Raw genomic sequence first — 17,266 nt, forward strand, 5'->3', positions numbered from 1 at the left:
TTTTCGCGTCAAAGGAGATTCTTAATAAAGATTGCGGAGTGAAAAAAAAACACCTGAACGCAACGATGCCTGCGCATGCGCACATGGACAAGATGGCCGGCCGCATCTTGGTCGAGAGGCCGAGTAAAAAGTGAAAAGTTAGGAGAGAAAAGTTGGCCGAAGAGCCCTTTTGTGGCGGCCTGGCATGTCGCCGCCGCTTTGGGCGCTGTCTGTGCACATTTTACGTCTCCCGTCCCCCGCCTGCTCTTCAATGTATTGCTAGCGAGGCGCTCGTTGATGCTTTTCGACGACACGCAAGGTAAGAAGAAGCATATGCTACTAGTTTAGCATTAGCACCGGGGAGACATAGCTTGTTGTTAAGCGTCCGTGTTAATTTTCGGCATTATTTTGTCCAAAAAAAACTGCGTCACTCCTTTCTACCAGCTCCCACATGTCGTAAATAAAGTGCTTTTTCTTTTGTTTGTTGTTTACCTACTCCCCCAATTGGAGGAATGCTAAGAAGTATTATTGTTGTTGGTGTTGCCACCCTTTTAATGCTATCGTGGATAAATAGTTGTTTACCGCTTGGTTTCGCTATTACGTCACTCTATCAATGTTACTGACAACGATAGAGATTAAATCCATTTAAATAGAGTGGTCATGTCCCGCTGCCATTGACACGGATAGACGTCCAATTTAACCTGACTGGGAGGGCTGTCATCAATCGTTGGTTCATTAGTTGTTAGATCTTCCATCTCAAATTTATTAGACGTTTAGCGCCGTCAATGGCGTCAATAGTTCCTCTGACAAATATATACCCGATTTTATCATGAGTAGACGTCCAAGCCATTGGAATTAAATTACTTTATTGTCATTACACAAGTATAATGACATTTAATGATGCTGAACTTTTATTCATTTGCTGCTAGCCCTCCCACTTAAAACAGATTGGACATCTATTCATTTCACTTCAGGGCAGAAGCATGGAAAGAGCTTTCATTGCCCCTACCAACATGGCCAAAAAAGCGACCATCTTGGTAGGGGCGACATTTCCATGAAGGTCAACGTATTGACATTAAAATTCAGTCTATAGAAGCCAATGACCTAAATGTATGGTTTTTAAATTTTTATTTAACCATTTATTATGCTTGAAAATATTCCTGTTTTTTTGTAATGGGAAAATCGATCATTTAAAACATAAAAGGGAATACATGTCAGGTCTAGAATAATGACATTTTAAATCAAATATTCGATGGCAATGACCCCCTGGGCGTCAGGCGACGGTAACCCGGTCAGCGCGCAGGCTGCGGCTCGGGCAAAGCATGCTGGGAAAATCGGCAGGGGTCGGGGGGAGCCCCTCCCTTTTTGCCTCCAGGCTCCCCATTGGTCGCCGCTCCGCCCAGCTGACGATTCTGTCAGACGCGGCCGAGGAGCTGATGGAGGCGACAGCGATGGGGTGAGCTGCCATTTTCTCCCATTATTCTCCTTCCGCGCACATCCTCGCACCCGTCGGCCGCTCTAGGTTCCACGCAGGAAGCGGCTGGGGGGTGGTGGGAAGTGGAATGGGGAGGGGGGGTGGCGGGAAGGGCGCGACCTCCCGTCATTGTCTCCGTTCTGTTTCCCCGCTTTTGTGCGGGTCTCGATAAGCCGGCGCGGAGGGGCGGGTGGGCCCAGAAAATGGCCGAGCGCAAACGGAGGACGACGACGAAGGATGTTCTTTTGTTGTCGGCGCCACGTCTCCTTTTCCATTCACGTTCGACATCAATCATTGATTATCCCCGCGAGCTATAATTAGACGCCAGCGGTTCCCGGGGCGCACGATTTCATTGGCAGATGATTATTCAACGCCATCGACGAGGAGAGGCGTCCGATCTATTAGCGCTTCCAATTCGAATAGATTGGACGTCTATCGTTGTCGGTGGCAATGAAATGTGATATTTTTTTTCTTTCTGCCTCTGTAGGTAGGTTTCGATCTTCGTAAGCATACATGGGATGATATTGTGCTGAAGATTTCATATCTTGAAAAGCATTTTTCTGGTATATTTCTCTGTTTATGACAAAACACGAAAGGATAAAAGATAAAAGGCAGTAAAGAGGCTATATCATTTAATCTGTATGTTCACTATAACCAATGGTACGAGCATGGAGGAGATAAAAAATAAAATAAAAATATATTACAATTTGGAATTATTTTCATTAGATTTATTTTTCAATTTTTTTAAGCATAAACCAAGGAAAAATAAACAACTTTTTTTCCTTTGTCATTAAAATATTTTTTTAAATATATGTTAAACTATTAACTAAGAAAAATGATTTATTAAAAATAATAAGAAATAATTTCATGAAGTAATAAGATGATGATTTAATTTTTTTATATTGGAATGAAAACTAAATATTTGTCTTATTTTCCAAAAATGTTGACTGTTGTTTTGATGACAATTTTACAAAAAAATATTCATAGGTCGAATAAAATCAAGGAAAATGCTGAATGTTTTTCAATTTAAAAAAAATCATATTAAAATTAAATAAATAAAAAAAAGATCCCATAAACAAGCATTTCTTTTTCTTCTGAGCATTGTTAATGATGATGATGTCATGGTGTGGGCGTGTCAGGTCAGAGGTCGGCGCTACAAGATGGCGGCGGGGGCATCTTACGATCAGCTGCTGAGGCAGGTGGAGGTGCTGAAGATGGAGAACTCCAACCTGCGACAGGAGCTGCAGGACAACTCCAACCACCTCACCAAACTGGAGACGGAAGCGTCCAACATGAAGGTCACTCCATACTTTCCCATTCAAACCAGTTCTCAGCTGACCATTCAATTTCCTCTCCTTTCACCATGAATTGGATTTACCATCTACTTTTCAAAGTAGACAATGAAAACAAATCAAGGTCACTTCTTTGTTCACTCATTGACCGCCACTGACGGCCAATGAACGTTCGCCCTTCCCGGGCCGATCGGATTGGCCGGTTGGCGCTTTCGATGGCAGCCAATGAGTGCCTCCCAGAGAGTAAAAATGAGTTTCCTGCTTTTGCTCGTGACTTCCTGGTGTTTGTTTCTGCTTCCTGTGCGCGCACGTACATCCCGTTTCTCGTCGGCCGTCATGGCGCTGCGCGAACGCTGTCGTTTGATTGTGGTGAGTGCGCTTTCCCCGCCTTACCGTCGTCTTCCCCCGAGCCGTTCCCCCTCGCGACGCGCTTGCTAGCTGCGCGGTCTTCTAGCGGCTAACTAGAAGTAGTCAGCTGATGTTAGAGGAATGATGGATATGAGCGTCGTTGGGGAAATAGTTGCAAAAAGCGCTGGCGGGCCAATAGGGATGATTGTCGTCACTTGTCGGCCATTTTGTGTCAGGGCCACGCTGTGAGTAGAGGAAGTCCACTGCTTTAAAATGGCTGCCGGTCTGAAGCGGAGAAACTTGACTTTTCTGTGTTCTCGTTCTTTTGCTTCTCGCGTCCTTTATCTACTTCTGGGAGTCTGCTGACCCCCAGTGGACGGGTCTAAAAGCAAATCTAACAAAGTTTTTTTTATTCCCCATTTTGAACAGGAAGTGCTCAAGCAGCTTCAGGGCACCATAGAAGAAGACTCGGAGGAGTCGTCCAGCTCTCAGCTGGAGCTCATCGTCAGACTCAAAGGTTTTTTCTTATGTCCTTTTTCTTGATCTCGCTCAACCACCCTTTGAAACTGGGGTGGATTCCATTGACATTGCTAAACGTCTAATAGATTTGGACCGGGAGGGGATGGCTGCGGCAGCTGGCGCTCGGTCATTTATACTTTAATCGGGGCTCTGAATCTCAAGTTATCCTCTTGTGCCAGCAACTGAGGATTAATATATTTAACAAACAAACATGGTAGACACCTTCTCTCCCACAGAGATGAGCCTGGAAGCCGCCGGACTTAAAGCCAGAGGGAGGCCTCCGGGCCCGCCGTCCTGCTCCTCCTCCTCTTCTTCATCCTCGGGGGGAGCGGCCGCCGCTCCAGGGGGGTCGGTTGCATCGAGCGGCCGCAGGGGGGCGCCGTCCGGGCCTAGAGACGGACACGAGCGCTGCCTGGAGGAGCTTGAGAAAGAGAGGTAGGTCCCCGTAGCTTGCGCGCACCACCGGAACCCGACCTGATCCTTTGCGCTTTGCGACAGAGTCCTCCTATTGGCCGAGCTGGAGAAGGAGGAGAAGGAGAAAGACTGGTATTACGCTCAGCTCCTCAACTTGACCAAGAGGATCGACAGCCTGCCTCTCAGCGAAAACGTAAGCCGGGCCAGACGGGCGCCTGCTTGCTCGCATTTTTCCCCCCGGAGAAATGACGCCCGCCGCGCTTGCTCAGTTCACGCTGCAGACGGACATGAGTCGCCGGCAGCTGGAGTTCGAGGCTCGCCAGATCCACGGCGCCATGGAGGAGCAGCTGGGCTCCCGTCAGGAAATGGAGAAGCGGGCCGAGGTACGTCCGCGGCGTCCGGGCCGACGCTCTCGCGACGACTCCAACTCGCCGTTGTTCCGCAGGCTCGCACGTCTCGCATTCACCAGATCGAGAAGGATGTGGTCAAGCTGCGGGCTCGGCTGCAGGTAATTTTCCCGCCCGCTCCAGTTTGGGAGGAGGCGCGCCGAGACGCTCATCTCCTTTTGTGCAGGCGGACGCCGCTCAGGGCCCCGCCGAGAGCGTCGGAGGAGGGCTGGCCGCTTCGCAGGTCAGTCTACACCATATTTTTTAGCAATAGTTGGCATGATATCTACGTTCATAAAATAACACATTTCAATAGCGCTGAGAATATTGCTTTGTATATCCTGCTCTCTGTTGACATGCTTCTCGCGGTGCCGCAGAACCCGGTTGCCCGACCGGACCACGAGCCGGCTGGCGAGACGGCCTACTCGGTGCCTCGGCGCATCACCAGCCACTTGGGGACAAAGGTGAGCGAGCGAGCGAGCGATGCGTGGCACGGACTCGGCTAATGGCTAACGGCTAATGGTGCCGTCTTCAGGTGGAGATGGTGTACAGCCTGTTGTCCATGCTGGGCACGCACGACAAGGACGACATGTCCCGCACGCTGCTGGCCATGTCCAGCTCGCAGGACTCGTGCATCGCCATGCGCCAGTCGGGCTGCCTTCCGCTGCTCATCCAGCTGCTACACGGCAACGACAAGGACTCGCTGTTGCTCGGTAGCTCCGCCCCTTCCCGGCGGGTCGCCGCCAGCGAGGGCGCGCTCATTGACGCCCTCTTTTTTTTTTTTGCTCAGGCAATTCACGCGGGAGCAAAGAAGCTCGCGCCCGCGCCTCGGCCGCCCTGCACAACATCGTGCACAGTCAACCGGATGACAAACGGGGGCGGCGGGAGATCCGGGTGCTCCACCTGCTGGAGCAGGTGCGCCATTACTGCGAGGCCTGCTGGAGCTGGCAGGAGAACCACGAGAGGGGGGCGGAGCAAGAAGATAACCCCAGTGAGTGAGCGTGCTAGCAATCTGACATTGCTAACATCCGACATTGCTAACATCCGACATTGCTAACATCTGACATTGCTAACATCTGACATTGCTAACATCTGTCATTGCTAACATCTGTCATTGCTAACATCTGACATTGCTAACATCTGACATTGCTAACATCCTTGCGCGCTAACCTCTGATCCGCCCCGGGCTCACCTCTCCTTCCGCTGCAGTGCCCTCGCCCGTCGACCATCAGATCTGTCCCGCCGTCTGCGTCCTCATGAAACTGTCCTTCGACGAGGAACACCGCCACGCCATGAACGAGCTCGGTAAGCCGCCCAAAAGTCTGGAGCAAGGCCGCTTCGATACCATCGACGGTCCCGAATGAGACCGCCGTGTCTCTGGCCCCGCCCAGGTGGTCTACAAGCGGTGGCGGAGCTGCTGCAGGTGGACTGCGAAATGTTGGGCCTGAGCGGCGACCACTACAGCGTCACTCTGCGCCGATACGCCGGCATGGCGCTCACCAACCTGACTTTTGGCGACGTGGCCAACAAGGTGCCTTTTCCTTTTGCGCGTCTGCACGTTTGTTTTGTGTCTCCTGACGCTTGATTTGTGTCCCCGCCAGGCCACGCTGTGTTCCATGAAGGGCTGCATGCGCGCCATGGTCACCCAACTCAAATCAGAGAGCGAAGACCTGCAGCAGGTTTGCCTCGCTCCGTCGACACGACCACCGGAGGGAGATGTTATTATCATTGTCGGCCATCTTAGGGATGCGAGCGTGTACTTTGAAATGGCTATAGAGTGCTCAATTTCATTTCTGTCTTAATTCTAACCTTTTAAGATAAAGCAATAAAACACCGACTTGTTAACGCATTCACTGCCAAAAGGCTAATTTGGTTCATTGTTAAATAATGTCAATTGTCCCTCTGAAAAAAAAAAAATAGTGATATAGATAGATATGAATGAAGATATTGATCATTTAATAAGACTTAAAGTCACTTCCTGTTAATTTTGGGACATTTCCGACTCATTCCTGTTGACTGGCTATTGCTTTGTGGCTCCTCCCATTTCAAAATAGTTTTTGAATCCATTAAGGTGATTTTGTGCAGTAAAATTCCATTGCAAAATGGCCGCCACTTAGTCAGACTCCGCCTAAGACATCTCGCTCTAATCCGCCCGTGACTCCGCCACAGGTGATCGCCAGCGTGCTGAGGAACCTGTCGTGGCGAGCCGACGTCAACAGCAAGAAGACGCTGCGGGAGGTCGGCAGCGTGCGGGCGCTCACCGGCTGCGCGCTGGACGTTCAGAAGGCAAGCGTCCCGTCGTCTGCGCCCGTCGTGGCGCCGCGGCGCTCATTCGCTCCTTTCCCCCGGCAGGAGTCCACGCTCAAGTCGGTGCTGAGCGCCCTGTGGAACCTTTCGGCGCACTGCACGGAGAACAAGGCCGACATCTGCGCCGTGATTGGCGCGCTGGCTTTCCTGGTGGGCACGCTGACCCACCGCAGCCACACCAACACCCTGGCCATCATCGAGAGCGGGGGCGGCATCCTCCGCAACGTCTCCAGCCTCATCGCCACCAACGAGGCGTACAGGTGAGTCATTGGCGATTCCACCTGCGTCATTCCGAAAGAACGCGTCCGCCGTAAAAGAGGGCGGCATGGGAATAGGAAGCTAATGAGTAGCATGCTAGCAGAAATCTGCTGACCATGGGTGGGCCAAGACTTAATTAGCATGTCAATTCATTATGAAGTGACTGTTTAAATTTCAAATTTCTCGTTTGTTAGAGCAGTCGTATGTCAAAGTATTACTATACAGACGCTCCCCTACTTACGAACATACGACTTACGAACAACGGTACATATGAACATGTCTGCAAATTGCGTTTATGTCGAAAAATGTTCGTAAGTTGCGTAAGTGCGTGACGTATCTCCAGTGCGCAAAGAACCTTTTTCATTTTTATCATGAAATATCTCGTGCAGCCATTATTGAATATGGTTGGTGAAAAGCGAAATGCTTCTCGTGAGGGAGTTGCAATGAAGAGGCAAGCCATTTCATTTGAAACAAGTGGCAGTAATAACGAAGCTTGATGCGCGTGAGAGTGGTGAGCGTTGCACGGTCATACAACTTGAATCGTTCGACCGTCAGTACCATTTATAAACAGAAAGATCGAGCAGCAGGACCCAAATATTCAACGCTGCACAAAGTTTGCTAATCAATTGAATGATGCCATACAGTGCTACCGCATCATTTATGATGAAAAAAAGAAGAAAACTGTGCAATCGTCGTTAGATCGCTTCTTTCGGCCAGTTTCTAATACATAAATCTCTCTCTCTCTCTCTCTATACAGTACTGTACATATTATCTCCATTTTATTAAATGTTTTTTTCAGTACAAACCAATGCGTGTTACTTATACAAGCCTTAAACATACAAATGCACTTATATCAACCTTCAATATACCTATTTATGTAGGCCTTAAACATAAATTATAATACAAAATATAGCACTGAATCAACTTACAAACAAATTCAACTTATGAACAATCGCTCGGAACCTAACTCGTTCGTAAGTAGGGGAGCGTCTGTACCTCCATTTTTAAAAATTTGATATAAGCCCGTGATATTGCTGATGAAACGGAGACACCCAATCTAGCGCCATCTCCCGACAGACACGTCCTGCGCGAGCACGGCTGCCTGCCCACGCTGCTGCAACACCTCAAGTCCCACAGCCTGACCATCGTCTCCAACGCCTGCGGCACCCTGTGGAACCTGTCGGCGCGCGACGCCAAGGACCAGGAGGCCCTGTGGGAGCTGGGCGCCGTTGGAATGCTGCGCAACCTCATCCACTCCCGCCACAAGATGATCGCCATGGGCAGCGCCGCCGCGCTGCGCAACCTGACGGCCAACCGGCCGGCCCGCTACAAGGACGCCAGCGTGCTGTCGCCGGGGGCGGGGGCGCCCTCCCTGCACGTCCGCAGACAGAAAGCGCTCTTCAAGGAGCTGGACGCCCAGCAGCTGTCGGAGACCTTTGACAACATCGACAACCTCAGCCCCAAGGCGGCTCACAGGAAGGGGCGGGGCTGCAACGGCGCGGCGGCGGCGACGGCCGCCGGCTCGGCGCGCCCCTACGCCAACACGCCCGTGCTGTCGGCCGCTAAAAACGGCGACGGGGCCAAGCGGGTCCCCGACGAGGCGGCGTACGGGCGGCCGGTCTTCGCCGCCGGCGTGCGGGCCTCCAGCGACAGCCTCAACAGCGTCACCAGCGCCGACGGCTACGGCAACCGCGGCAAGACGGAACCCTCCTCGGAGCCGCTCTACTCCTCAGACGACGCCGACAGGTGCTGCGTCTACAGGAAGTACCCGGCCGACCTGGCGCACAAGATCCGCAGCGTCAACCACATGGAGGACGACGACGGCGCCGAAGTGGACACGCCCATCAACTACAGTCTCAAATACTCGGACGAGCAGCTGAATTCCGGGCGCCAGAGCCCCAACCGCCGCCGTGGGGCCGAGACGGACGAAGACGGGGAGCGGCCCGGCCTCCCCGGAGCGAGGGGCGAGGATGCCCGCGTTCCGCCCGCGCTGCCCCCGCGTTACGCGGCCGTGGCGCCCGCCTACGGAGACTCCGCCCCCGAGCTGCCCGTCGACTATAGCCTGAAATTCGGCGAGCCGCGAGACACCGCCCCGCCCCCGGCCTCCTCGGGGGGCAAGAGTCAGCCGGTTCGACCCCCTCCCAAAACTCAGAGGGAGTCCACGCAAACCTACTGCGTGGAAGACACGCCCATCTGCTTCTCCGGGGGCAGCTCGCTCTCCTCGCTGTCGCCCGAGGAAGAGGACGAGTACGGCGACGCGGCGGCGAGGAAGACGCCGGGCGGCGCCGAGCAGCGCCGGCGGCGACAGCGCAAGGAAGTGGAGAGCCAGACGGCCGGCGTCGCCGGCCCGCCCGCTCGAGGTGGACGTCGCGGCCACCACCACGCTCACCACGGCCACCACCAGCAGGGGGCGTCGGGCGCCCGCACCCCCAAGAGCCCGCCGGAGCAACCGTACGCTCAGGAGACGCCGCTGATGTTCAGCCGCTGCACGTCGGTCAGCTCCCTGGACAGCTTCTCCACTTCGTCCATCGCCAGCTCGGTGCGCTCCAGCGAGCCTTGCAGCGGCACCCCCAGCGGCGTGGTCAGCCCCACCGACCTGCCCGACAGCCCCGGGCAGACCATGCCCCCCAGCCGCGCCAAGACGCCGCCCCCGCCGCGGGTGCCGGCGCCGCCGCCTCTCCCCGTTGAAAGCGCCCGGGAGGAGACCAAGGAGGCGGAGGAGAGCGGCGGGGCCGGCGACGACGCCATGCTGCACTTTGCCATGGAGAGCACGCCGCACGGCTTCTCCTACGCCTCCAGCCTGAGCGCTCTGAGTCTGGACGAGCCCGAGCCGCTTGCCCCCTGCGATCGGCGGGAGGAAGCGGCCCCGCGGACCCCGCGGGAGTCGGACGACGACGACGACACTCAGATCCTGGAGGCGTGCATCAACATGGCCATGCCCAAGTCGTCCCGCAAAGCCAAAAAGCCGCAGCGAGGGGCCAAAGGGGCGCAGGTGCCCGTCTATAAGCTCCTCCCCCAGCAGAGGAAGGAGCCGCCCGCCGCCGAGGACGTCCCGCGCGTCTACTGCGTGGAGGGAACGCCGCTCAACTTTTCCACCGCCACGTCCCTCAGCGACCTGACCATCGAGTCGCCGCCCGGCGAGGAGGCGCCCCGCGGCCGACCGCCGGAGGGTGAGAACGGAGACGACATCCTGGCCGAGTGCATCAGCGCCGCCATGCCCAAAGCCAAAGGCGGCGGGAAGGCCGTCCGAGCGTCCTCGGACGGCGAGGCGCTCCGGCTGCCTCCCTCGGCCCCGCCTCTTTTCAAGAAGCCGGCGGGACGGGCGGCGCCGAAGCCCACGTCCCCGGTCAAGCCCACCCAACGCGCGGCCAAGGTCAAGCCGGGCTTCGCTTCGGACTCCCCGCACCGCTACACGCCCATCGAGGGGACGCCGTGTTGCTTTTCCCGCAACGACTCCCTCAGCTCGCTGGACTTCGACGACGAGGAAAAGGGCGAAGAGGACGGCGAGCGGCGGGAGAAAAAAGCGGCGGCCGTCTTCCCGCAGAGCCGAGCCCCCGCCAACCCGCCCGTCATGGACGAGAAGCAAAAGTTTGCCATCGAGGACACGCCCGTCTGCTTCTCCAGGAACTCCTCCCTCAGCTCCCTGAGCGACATCGACCAGGAGAACAACAACAACGAGTTCGCCGCCCCCCGAGACGGGGGCGGCGGCGCGGACGACCGCGCCGATCCCGCTCCGCTCCCCGCCAAAGCTCGCGTGTGCACTTACACTCCTAAGGCCTTCCACGTGGAGGACACGCCCGTCTGCTTTTCCAGAAACTCATCACTCAGCTCGCTGAGTATCGACTCGGAAGACGACCTCCTGCAGGAATGCATCAGCTCCGCCATGCCCAAGAAGAAGAAGAAGAATGCCGCCGCCCCCGCGGCGCCGCTCACCTCCGCCGCCGCCCCCGCCACGCCTCCTGCCGCTACCACCCCGGCGGTCCCCATGGCCAAAGAAGACTCTGGCATTCTTGCCGAAGAGGAGCCCCCGGCGGTCCCGCGGAGCCCCGCCTCCCCCGACTCGGAGTCCTTCGATTGGAAGGCCATTCAAGAAGGCGCCAACTCCATCGTCAGCAGCCTCAACGCCGCGGCCTCCCCGTCGCTCTCTCGCCGAGGCTCGTCCGACTCGGACTCGGTGCTGTCCCTCAAATCGGTGGGTTCGCCCTTCCGCCTCCCGTCGCTCGCCAGCGACGTCCCCGACGTCGGGGCGGAGTCCAAGCGGAGCGCCAGGGTGGTCAAACCTTCCCCGGACGACAAAAAGAAGGAGGACGGGGACGAGCGCAAGGCGGTGAAAGGCGGAAAGAAGGTGTATCGAAGTCTGGTCACCGGCAAGCCCAGGGCGGAGTTAGCGGCCAGGGGGCGGAGCAAGCCCAGGGCGCCTCCCGTGGCCGCCAAGGCGCCGGGGAGCGGCGAATCCTCGCGAGATTCCACGCCATCTCGCTCCTCCCAGAGAGGGGGGAGACCCTCGCAGCTGCCGCGTACCGTGTCGCCGGGCAACCAAAAAGCGGGCGCCAAACCCGGGCCGGCGGCCAGGGTCGCGGCCAACGCCCCGGCCAGCGCCCCAAAGAAGGACAAAGCGGAAGCCGAGAAGCCGGCGCTGGTGCGACAGTCCACTTTTATCAAAGAAGCGCCCAGTCCGACGCTCAAGAGGAAACTGGAAGAGTCCGGCGCGGCACCCCGCTGTCAGGACGCGGCCCGCTCGCTCTCGGAGAGTCCCTCGCGTCCCACGGACGCGGCGCCTACGGGTCCCACAGACGCGGCGCCTTCGCGCCTTAGTCGCACGGGAACCTGGAAGCGCGAGAGCAAGCACTCCGGCTCGCTGCCTCGCGTGGGCACCTGGAAGCGGACGGGCAGCTCCTCCTCGGTGCTCTCGGCCTCCTCCGAGTCCAGCGAGAAGGGCCCCGGCGAGGAGGACGCCCCCCGGGGCGCTTGGAGGCGGGCCAAAAGCGCCGGCGCCGGAGAAAGCCAGGAAGTGTGGGTGCGCCTGGAGGACTGCCCCGTCAACAACCCGCGCTCGTCGTCCTCCTGCTCGGCCCCGTCCCCGTCCCCCAAGGCGCCGCCCGTCATCTCCGGGCCCTCCAAAATCCCCTCCTCCTCGTCCTCCTCGTTATCCAACCTCAACCTGCGGCGCAGCTGCGACAGCCTGGACGAGAAAGCGCAGGCGCCATCCCCGCAACGGCCGGCGCAGCGCAGCGGCGCCGTGGCCGCCAGGGTCAGCCCCTTCAACTACACGCCCAGCCCGAGGAAGGGCAACCCGGCCGAGAACGCCGCCTCGCCCGCGCCTGCGCCCGCTCCCGGCGTGACGTCGGCCCCGCGCCCCTCGCTCATCCCCACTCCGGTGACCAAGAAGCGGGAGCCCAAGGGCGGCGAAGGGGGCGGGAACGGCGGCGGGGGCGGCTCCTACATCGTCACGTCCGTATGAAAGCCACTCGCGTGCCGTCTTTTTCTACCACTAATGATGTGTAGCGCTTAGCTCGTTTTCCCGCATGGCCGCCCCGCCCCGCCCCCTGAGAAGACGCCGTTGAGCCCAGCTCGCTTGGGTGGACGTTGTTGATGTTCTCACTGACAAACACTGTAACGCATAAATTATTAATTTAAATGTTTTTGGCATTATATGCAAGAATAAAAGTCAACATTTTAGCTCAACACCTTGCTCAATGCATCCTGGAGGCGCAGAATCCCCAAAAGGCCAAAGCAACAACTTGCATAAGAGAAAAAAATATAGTATGCATTTGTTTTTTTCTTTTAAAATGGACAAACTCAGTAATCATATTTCTCTTGTACATTTTTATTTTTCTAAATACCATCAGTTAGAAACTATTTTTTCTACATGCTTTTGAAAACGAATTGAACCTTACATTGTTTTTTAAAAAAGCCAAATTTCTTATAGTGTTCGGAGCCAACAGGGACAGATGTCGTCACCAGTCGGCCATTTTAAGGACAGTATCATTCCGGCCACAACATTCAATGTAATGGCTCTCCAATTTCATACAATGAAATGCAGTAGGATACTTTAATTAATCAATTTCAACATTCATCCTTAATCAGAGTTTAAAGGTTTTAAACCAAACCATTTGTAAATGTGTCCAGCGTTCAAGCAATGGCTGACGTTGTAGCAAGATGGCTGCCAATTAGTAGACTAGTATAGGACACATTCCCAATGTTTTCCCACATTTTCATTCTTTAGCAATAAAACTCGGTTACATTGGTTTTCGTCAAACGTAATAATGACATTTAACGTGATCTTTTTCATGAACAGTCGTTAGAAAGCTTGGATAGTGCTTTGTTATCGTTGACGCCTGAAGGCGTCTGATTTTGAGTCGAACTCCCAGTTGAGAGCACTGCGCATGCGCCACGAAGCCGCCATTTTGGAAAGCTCTCCGGCTTCCTGCCTTCAGATGAACTACGTCCAAAATTGGTTGCCAGTACGGTAAATCTAATCGTTTTATGGAAATATTTAATGCTAAAGATATCGTAATAATATTTGTGATCCCAGTCCCTCTCGTCTGATTCGTTGTCAATCTTTTATTTCGAAAATACCTAACGGAAGTGGTTGCTAGTTAAGAGATTATCGTGCCTTTCATCCGGTTACGGCTTGCACTCTTCTGGAGCACAAACCAAAGACAATTCCTTGCATTTTCTACATTTTACTGCCTCCAATGACATTCGGAACAATTCGTTGACCCTTCCCAAGTGAGCAAGGTAGAACGTTTTTTTACTAAAAGTCCCGTTTGTTACGCTTATGTTGTCAAAAGCTAAAAGCTATCGCTTCTAGCGCCAACGTTTGCTTCCTTTTTCCGCAAATGTCACCAATTGTGTGCTCCCCCCCCCCCTACATCTTTTCCATTCTAGCATTAGCATCAACGCTACTCGCAAACCGCTAATTTGATGTCAATGGTTTGACGTCATCGATTATTTGGATTGATTTTGGCAGTCATCATGCTGTCCCGCCCACCACCTGGAGTGACTCCTCCTCTTCCTCCTCTCTCGTTGGCCGACAAAGATGCCGACGGAGCCGCACAAACAGGTATGTGATCAGTCAGTTCATTTATGATTAAAAAAAACCTTTATCCACGAAAAGGACAAAATAACTCGAGCAGGAAATGCAGGAAGTGACGTGTTAATGCGTCAAAAATAACAGGAAGCCACCCGATGACCATTAGTGGTCCCGAAATGTTCCAAGATAAACAGGAAGTGGCCTGTCATCAATCGGGAATGGCCTATAAACACCACAAAATCAATAGGAAATTATTTACTAAATAAAAAATAAGTGATCCCACACACACTAAAATGTTAGCTATCGAATTAAAGGTATTCCCGATTTCTCTCCTTGCAGTTCCCCCTCCTCGTCCTCAATTCAGCTGTCCTTGCGCCTCGTTGTTGCCCCGCCTCCTGGCCGCCCACAGGATGGAGGTACGCCGACTCCTGCGCGGGGCCCTCGTCTCGTTAGGCCGACGAGTGGACGTCCTGGAGAGGGCCGGGGGTAGGAACAGGAGGAGGGTTGTGAAGACCAGAAGGCGGAGCCACAGAGGAGGAGAGGCGGAGCAGCAGGAGCAGGGCCGGGGGGAGGGGGAGGAGGAGGTGGCAGTCCGAACCTGCGGGAGGTTCATCGGCCGCATGGTCGTCTGCCAGACGGGAGGCGGCGCTACCGAGCGCGCGCCGCTGACCCTCTTCAACTTTGACCCCAGGACGCGGCAGGAAGGCGGCGGCCAATCTCCGAAGGCCGTCGGTTTTGTCGTCAGGCACAACGGTTACGGGTGGGAAGAACATTTGTGATTGTCCATCATCCAATCGAGAAAGTCTAGTTGCGTCAAGTCTTCAAGAATCTGAAAATTGGATTTTTTTGCAGCTCGTGGTCCCAGAATGCTTGGCTGGATTTTCTGCGAGCTGTAGGTGACCAATGGCGGGGCCGCCCCTCTCCCTCCCGCGGCCAATGGGGCTTCTTCGACCGGGCTGCGGCGCCGCTTATCTCGCCATCCGCCGCCGCCGTCCTGCTGCGCCTGTCGTCGGTGGCGTTGGCCGCCCTGGCGGAGGCGCCCGGCGGCGGTCCCCGACGGCCCCTGGCCGACCGGACGGCTCCGCCCAGTCTGGCGGCGGATCACTGGTGGGTCGCCGCACGTTCGCCTCGCCTCGGCGCAACGTCGCTTTGACTCGGGTGCGCTTTGCCTTTGTCCGCAGTTACTTCCAAGTGGCCGAGCTGAGGTCAGTGCCAAAAATATGTTATGAAATGTTATTTTTCGGTTGAATTAAACTAATTTAATTTTTTGTATGAATGGTTTTGACTTGCCATTTTTTATGTGCGGCCTGCAGACAGCGACGGCTCGGAAGAAGAGTCAATCCCGTGGCTCGGAAGTGCCTGCTGGCCCCGCCTCTTCCTCCCCACTCCGCCTCCTCCGCTCCGCTCCCGCCCGGCCAATTGGACGGCGGCACCAAAGAGGTTAGCGCGCCCGCGCCGTCCACCCGGTCAGCGTGCGAGTGACGCTTGTGACGTTATGTGACAGAAAGCCAAGCGCGTGTCGCAGATTCGAATCCGGCGGACGTCCCCGCGAGAGACGCCGCTGACCCCAATGGGGTTGCCTAAGGTCAAAAGGTGAGCTGGATCGGAGCGCGCTGACGGGCTTACGTGACCCTCTTCTTGCTCTTCAGGTTGAAGAAGAAGGAGTTCAGCGTGGAGGAAATTTACACCAATAAAAACTACAAATCTCCAAGCAACAACAGGTAAATGACCATGTGTGTCAACTACAATTCCCAGAATGCATCACTCGTTGCTGAGTCCTTTCTATTAGTGGATTAGAGATTGTTGCAAACCATTATTTTCATCGTCGTGCAACAATTTGATTTTTTTTTTCGCCTTTCGTGGACAGTTGTCATGACAATTGCGGTCTAAAGTTTTGAAACACTAAGTCAGATGAGAAAGTGTCTCAAAACTTTTGACTGCAGATCTTTATCGGCATGTAAAACAAACATACAAGACAGTTAAGACATTTAACCTGTTATAGAACATTTAACTATCTTTTTATCATTAAAAAAACTGAAAGAACTGAAATAAAAGCAATTATTTTGATTTCTTATTCCATTTTTTTTACATTTTCTCCAAAGGAGTCTGGAGACCATCTTCGAGGAGCCTCAGGAGAAGGACGGAACCTTGCTTCTGATTGGCCAGCAGAGGCGGCGCAGGCTCCTCCTTTTTCCTGACTTCACTCAGCCCAGGAAGAGGAAAAGGCCCCAAGGTAGGCAATGCCGGGTAACTCCCCCCGCCCCCCGAAAGGTGACGCCAAACAACATTTGTGCCCCTCTCAAGGTGCGGGAGCGACCGCGGCGCCCAAAAAGCGAGCGGTCCGGCGTCAGTACCGCGTGGGGTCCGACGCTGACGACGGGTCGGACCTGGATGTGATGCTCGTGGAGAGGTTGAGCGCCCTGGAAAACTTCCTGGCTACTCAGGGCTCGGATGCCTGACCTCCATTCTCACTTTAGTTCTTAATAAATTTAAAACGGTCTATTTTTGGCACAAATAAAATTTAAATCAGCGCTTGCTGACAAATGTCTCATGTATTAGACACTGACAGATGGTGCAACAATGATTTTATCACGTCCAATCCATTCAAAGTGGGATATTTGGTCAATATTTGGGATTGGCTGGTCAGTCAATGTATTATAAAAATAAAAAAGCGAACGGCAATTCCTCAGCTGGCCAGCTGAGGGCGCCCCATAGCACCAAGTCCCGAACTGACAACAAATAAGAAGAACGAGCCAATAGGAGCGCAGTGGCACATCACGTGACCCTACACGGAGAGCCTTCCTCATCTTCCAGAAATTCAAGCGAAAAAAAGTCTTGTTGGAAGGAAAACTATTTATTTTAAGTATTTAGATGACCGCGAGCGCTTTTTCCCACCAATGACCGCGCGGGTGAGTGAATGTTACTGTTTTTAGCGTCACCAGGACGCACTCGTACTCCAATTTAGAGCCCACTCGGGCTTTTATTAGTAACAATCCAGTCGTTTGGTTCTTAACTACAATGGAAAGTTAGCCAAAGGAACTATCGTAAGCAAATTTAAATCCGAGCTATTGCAAAAAAAATAACTTTTACTTGAGCTAACCGACTCGTCACAAGACCAGCACGAGACACGCGTACGTGCACGCTTGAGTCTCAAATTAGTGACCGGCTATCGCGTGCGCATGCGCGTTTTAGGTTGAGTTTCCTCAATAAATAATGCTATCATTCAAAAGTAGATAACTACAGGCCATATTGG

General features: G+C 54.3%; 2 protein-coding genes across 6 annotated transcripts; both read left to right on the top strand.

Annotated features, from left to right (window-relative positions):
* The first annotated feature begins 56 nt into the window (after positions 1 to 56).
* On the top strand, positions 57 to 12,662 carry apc (APC regulator of WNT signaling pathway). Of its 3 annotated transcripts, none has more exons than XM_077623109.1 (17): positions 57 to 298; positions 2,593 to 2,751; positions 3,523 to 3,610; positions 3,849 to 4,047; positions 4,111 to 4,219; positions 4,296 to 4,409; positions 4,472 to 4,534; positions 4,600 to 4,656; positions 4,790 to 4,876; positions 4,948 to 5,125; positions 5,203 to 5,403; positions 5,622 to 5,717; positions 5,804 to 5,943; positions 6,014 to 6,091; positions 6,582 to 6,698; positions 6,765 to 6,979; positions 8,055 to 12,662. In XM_077623109.1, the coding sequence occupies exons 2-17, from the start codon at positions 2,614 to 2,616 to the stop codon at positions 12,436 to 12,438; spliced, it is 6,264 nt and encodes a 2,087-aa protein (XP_077479235.1). In that variant the 5' UTR covers positions 57 to 298; positions 2,593 to 2,613; the 3' UTR covers positions 12,439 to 12,662. The 3 variants fall into 3 exon arrangements, with proteins under 3 accessions (XP_077479235.1, XP_077479233.1, XP_077479234.1); XM_077623107.1 differs by lacking the exon at positions 57 to 298 and adding an exon at positions 1,329 to 1,435; XM_077623108.1 differs by lacking the exons at positions 57 to 298; positions 2,593 to 2,751 and adding an exon at positions 2,764 to 3,114.
* A 641-nt stretch (positions 12,663 to 13,303) lies between these two features.
* LOC144091077 (uncharacterized) lies at positions 13,304 to 16,544 on the top strand. 3 transcript variants are annotated; one of them, XM_077623113.1, is made up of 10 exons: positions 13,304 to 13,446; positions 13,951 to 14,043; positions 14,353 to 14,773; positions 14,866 to 15,120; positions 15,195 to 15,218; positions 15,327 to 15,453; positions 15,518 to 15,606; positions 15,663 to 15,734; positions 16,116 to 16,246; positions 16,318 to 16,544. In XM_077623113.1, the coding sequence occupies exons 2-10, from the start codon at positions 13,956 to 13,958 to the stop codon at positions 16,470 to 16,472; spliced, it is 1,362 nt and encodes a 453-aa protein (XP_077479239.1). In that variant the 5' UTR covers positions 13,304 to 13,446; positions 13,951 to 13,955; the 3' UTR covers positions 16,473 to 16,544. The 3 variants fall into 3 exon arrangements, with proteins under 3 accessions (XP_077479239.1, XP_077479236.1, XP_077479237.1); XM_077623110.1 differs by lacking the exon at positions 13,304 to 13,446 and adding an exon at positions 13,455 to 13,718 and having other exon boundaries at positions 13,869 to 14,043; XM_077623111.1 differs by lacking the exon at positions 13,304 to 13,446 and adding an exon at positions 13,455 to 13,718.
* Positions 16,545 to 17,266: the final 722 nt, after the last annotated feature.

Source organism: Stigmatopora argus, chromosome 16 (genome assembly GCF_051989625.1).
Source record: "Stigmatopora argus isolate UIUO_Sarg chromosome 16, RoL_Sarg_1.0, whole genome shotgun sequence".
In the NCBI taxonomy this organism is placed as follows: Eukaryota; Metazoa; Chordata; class Actinopteri; order Syngnathiformes; family Syngnathidae; genus Stigmatopora; species Stigmatopora argus.

Excerpts from the sequence above, each read along its gene's own strand:
- apc (XM_077623108.1), top strand. The coding sequence starts at position 2,971 with ATGAGTGCCTCCCAGAGAGTAAAAATGAGTTTCCTGCTTTTGCTCGTG. Across the intron at positions 4,877-4,947 it reads CCAGCCACTTGGGGACAAAG|GTGGAGATGGTGTACAGCCT; the intron begins GTGAGCGAGCGA and ends TGCCGTCTTCAG. Across the intron at positions 5,126-5,202 it reads CAAGGACTCGCTGTTGCTCG|GCAATTCACGCGGGAGCAAA; the intron begins GTAGCTCCGCCC and ends TTTTTTGCTCAG.
- LOC144091077 (XM_077623113.1), top strand. The coding sequence starts at position 13,956 with ATGCTGTCCCGCCCACCACCTGGAGTGACTCCTCCTCTTCCTCCTCTC. Across the intron at positions 14,774-14,865 it reads GTCAGGCACAACGGTTACGG|CTCGTGGTCCCAGAATGCTT; the intron begins GTGGGAAGAACA and ends ATTTTTTTGCAG. Across the intron at positions 15,219-15,326 it reads TTCCAAGTGGCCGAGCTGAG|ACAGCGACGGCTCGGAAGAA; the intron begins GTCAGTGCCAAA and ends TGCGGCCTGCAG.